Below are 4,590 nucleotides of genomic sequence, written 5' to 3' on the forward strand. Positions count from 1 at the left end.
ATTTTTAATGTAATCAAAAACTTCTGTGTTTGAAATTACTGTTCCATGCTCTCCTTTTCCTAAATCTTTTACAACTTTAGCAAACCCAGAAAGTTTACACCATTCCAAAGACTGGAGATCAACAACTCCATCTCCGTCTCCATAAACGTAACTAACATCCTGGAAGTCATGATCCAAGGAGTCATATTTAATTCCAACAATTGTTTCAATACCATGAGAATATAAACAATGTAATGTAACATTATTTGGAACATACTCCAATGGAAATCTATTAATGCTTGAGTTATAAATAATATTACCAAACTCTTTTACTTCTTCAACAAGATCAATGATGGCATTGATGTTGTTAGAGGAATATTTTTTATTTCCAATCTGTACAATATTATCATTTTTCCAATATTTTTGGTTGGGCATTAATTGGTAATCAGATTCCCATGAACGTGCTAATGGTCTTAATAACAATGGATCAAGTTTTAGTCCTAAATCTTCTCCTGTTAAAAATGTTCGTAAGGTTTTTGTTGAACCAATAAAAGGAGCATTTAGAGTGATAATTTTATCAATGTATTGATCACAGAATTTTTTTGACATGGAATTAATTAAATCTAAAACAGCAAGTCCACCAAAACTATGAGTAACAATGATAACTTTATGACCATTATTGTCTACTAATTGTTGGATTAGTTGAGTTGTTTTTTCAATCCATTTATTATTACTTCTATCTGCATATCTCCAGTCATAACCAGGAGAAACTAAATCAACACCATCTTTCCATCCTGCAGCTTTTAGGTAATGAATCATTGCAGCAAATACTTTAGTTTTTGATTGAAGAAGTTTTTGGTTATCTGGTGCTAAAGCAAAAATTCCTTTTGTAGATGGAAAGTTTGGATAATATATATTAGCCCCTGGAATGTTTTCCATTTTACTAGTAGAAGAATTCCAATATGTTTTCATATATTCAATAAAACATGCAGAATTATTAAAAGGAATAAAGTCTTTTCTGTTAATCCAAATTTGACCTTTAACTTTATGGGGGCATTGAGGGGGTAATTCTATCGAAGTGTCTATATCAGCATCAATCATTAACTGTGAAGCTAAAATTCCACTTAGTATGAGAATAGGTTTTCTTTTTTCACAAAACTGTGCTTGAATAGAACAGATAATACATAATAGTACTATGACCAACATTAACTTCTAGTATTATTTGTAACTTCTTTTTTCGAGTTTTAACTTTGATTCTTATTTAAAAAAACTCCTTCAAATTTTGAAAACTTCCATAATAAAAAAAGAAAAAACTCCATAAAAATAAACAGAAAAGAAAAATAAAAAACTTTGTAAAATGAAAAAGTGGTTTAAATGAATTAATTCATATTTCTTCCAGTTATTGTTATCAAATGTAAAATCATATTTTGAAGATCATAATCTCCATTCAATTCATCAGTTGTAACACTTAATTTATACTTTAATTTATCATCAATTACCCATGATTCTAAATGAGGATTTTTATTCATAATATAATAATCTCTCAACCCAATAATATCTTGTACATTAAATATAACAAACAAAGATGGTAAATTCATTTTCATTGTAATTAATTCCTTCATAATTTGTGTAGTACAAAATTGAGGTGGATTTCCATCTTTTCTTAATTGATTCCAAAGTTGATCTCTATTATATTCCCAATATGCTCTTAGTGTTTGAGTTTCAGATGACTCAATTAATGAATTACTATTTAAGAAATCATTAATAATAATTTTTAAATTATTTAATTCCTCATAAAATGCACGTTCACATTGTCCAATGTAAATTGTTTGAGAATCACAAAAAGAAGACAATACTCTTTTTCCTTGTTGTTTCCATAGTTGATAATTTCTTCTTTCATAAAATTCTTCAAATAATTTATTTATATTTTCTTGAACAGATGGTTCTAATTCATCATAAGAACTATAAGTATCTTTTATATAAGGAGATGGAATATATTTATCTCCAATTTGATATAATATAACGTTGTTTAATAATTTTATTAATCCCTCAATAATTTTTCTATCTGATGCTCTCTTTTCTTTAAGTCCTGATTCATTCCTTATTTGGTTTTCATTTCTAAATGATGCAGATAAATTATATGACCCATCTTTATTATCAACAAGGAAATTTTCAATAACATAATCTTTATCTTCACCAAATAATGATGTTAATGTATGATCTCGAATATAACAATATGTTAGTCTATCTAAATCATTAATTCCTCTATAATTTAATTCTTGTTTTGTATATCCATTTTGTGGATAATAACATCCATATGTTCCATTTTCTTCAACTTCCCATGTTCTAAAGAAGAAAGAAATTGAATCAAATTTAATTATAGGGAATAATGTTTTCATTAATTTAATACGTTCTTTAAATAATAAATATTCATTACTTTCTAATTCATTCCAATTATATGGTATTCCATAATATTTTTTACGATTCATAATATCAACTATTTCTTTATTAACACAAAAGAAATTAGAATTAATCCATGCATCAACAGAGTCATGACTAACACTAAATGGAAGTGTACCAATTAACCCAATATGCTTTTCTTTAGCATAATTATAAATTTCTTTCATTTGTTTAAATAAATTAAATTGAATAAAAATATTAAATACACATTCTTCAGTATTATTTAATAATAATTTTTTTAAATTTTCCATTGTTGGTACACCATTCATTCCACAACATTTATATACAATATATGGCAATAACCATTTTCTATTCTTTTCAACAAAAATTTCAAGATCATTTTCTCCTTTTTGTTTTTCAAATAATACTGATGTAACTGTTTTATATCGTTCTTTTTCTAAATTAAAAATTAAATGAAAGATTTTATTCTTCCAATATAAAACTCGTTTTCTGTCTATCCATTTCTCATAATTTAATTCTCTTTTTGCTCCTTCTATAACTTCTTGTATTTCTTTTGTTATTTTAAAATCTTTTAATGATAATATCATTGGGTCTAATGCATTAAGAGAATTTGGAGTATAATAAACATCGTTATAATCATTAATTGGAAGAATTTCTATAATACTTATTCCACTTTTTTCACAAAAATTAATAATATCATATAAGTCATTAATATCTCCACATCCAATTCCTTTTCCATTTATTCCACTAATACAAACTTTTATTCCTGCAGCTTTATAACTTCCATTAAATTTAACAATATCCTCTTGATAAATAACAGCTTGTTCACATCCAATAAAAGGTCCTAACATTGGTGCAAATAATCTATTTGGTCCATCTTCCCACACAATTTCTGTTTTTTTCATAAAATATTTATATTCAAATGCCTCTCTAATATTTTCTATTGGAATAGCAAGTTCCCACCAAGACATACCAACAGCCTTCATTTGAAGTGCTTTGTATGTGTCCCATTTACCAAATTCTGAACTTGAACCAGTAACATATATACTATATCCAGAAGGTACACTTTGCCATTTACATCTAAGGATAACAACAGCTCGTGATAAAGGTGAAGGTCTTTCTTCTTGTTTTCTAGAATAAACTATTTCTTGGAAAAATTGAGGAGAATATGGTTCAAATGAATCATTCCATTGATCTCTCATTTCAACTTTAATTTGGTTATTACAAAAAGAAGGAAATAAGTGTGGAAATGTTTCTGTTCTAATAATTTCTGATGATGATGTTTCAACATAATAATAATATCCATTTTCTATTGAGGTAGTTTCTATTGTCCAATACCCTTCTTTGTATTCCATTGGAATTAATTCGTTATTAATAGAAACTTGAATGGCATGACCAAACGATGTATTTCTTTGAATGAATAATTGAATTTGCATTGTTCTTTTATTTTGTTTTTTAAGAGTTTTTAGTTCAAATCGTTCTTAAAACTTATAAAGAAACAAAAGAATTTTCACACCAACTTATCAACGATTTTTCCTTATAATTTTTTCAATCGACCTTTAAGAAGCACTTTCCAGAGCATTCCTTTAATTCTATTTGTACGGAAAATAAATTTGTTTTTCATATAATCTCTGTAGTTTTTTAGATACACAAATTCTTTCTTCATGCCTCTTATTACTTTTTAGCTTTCTAGAGTTAATCTGTTAGACACTACAAGACTTTCTTTCTATCTTTCTTTTTAAAGAAGTAATTTTTATAAGATATACTTCTAACATATTAATTAAATGAATGGTGCAAAAAAAGATATAATAGAAAAAATATAAGAGGTATGTCTCATTGAGTTATAAAAAAGAATATAATGATTTATACATGACAATTAATGACAACAAAATAGCCTCATCATTAATTTTTCATACACCTGACTAATTGATAGAATTTGTTTTTATATAAAACAAAAACCGACAAAAACAAATTTTACTATGAATTACTTCTATTATATCTTGAGAATCGTATTACATTAAACTTTATTTCTATTTAAGTATTGTACAACGACAATGTTATTTTTAGTATTTTTTTAATTCATTTTGTAATATACAAACTATTCTTATCAGTGTTTGTCTCAATTAAAATATTCTCCTTCTTCTTTTTCCGTTTTTTTTATATTTTCTTAATGATATTAGTTTAGTATAA

General features: G+C 25.9%; 2 protein-coding genes across 2 annotated transcripts; both read right to left on the reverse strand.

Moving 5' to 3' along the window:
• Positions 1-21: 21 nt before the first annotated feature.
• ENU1_112050 (lecithin:cholesterol acyltransferase domain containing protein) lies at positions 22-1,080 on the reverse strand (the record flags this gene model as incomplete). The annotated part of the gene is made up of 1 exon (XM_008859577.1): positions 22-1,080. A coding segment is annotated over one exon (1,059 nt), but the record flags the coding sequence as incomplete, so codon positions are not given.
• A 278-nt stretch (positions 1,081-1,358) lies between these two features.
• Positions 1,359-3,836, reverse strand: ENU1_112060 (4-alpha-glucanotransferase, putative; the record flags this gene model as incomplete). Its single annotated transcript, XM_008859578.1, has 1 exon — positions 1,359-3,836. One exon carries the CDS (start codon positions 3,834-3,836, stop codon positions 1,359-1,361), a length of 2,478 nt encoding a protein of 825 aa, XP_008857800.1.
• Between the last annotated feature and the right edge of the window lie 754 nt (positions 3,837-4,590).

This window comes from Entamoeba nuttalli (assembly GCF_000257125.1).
Source record: "Entamoeba nuttalli P19 unplaced genomic scaffold asmbl_4750, whole genome shotgun sequence".
Taxonomy (NCBI): Eukaryota; Evosea; order Mastigamoebida; family Endamoebidae; genus Entamoeba; species Entamoeba nuttalli.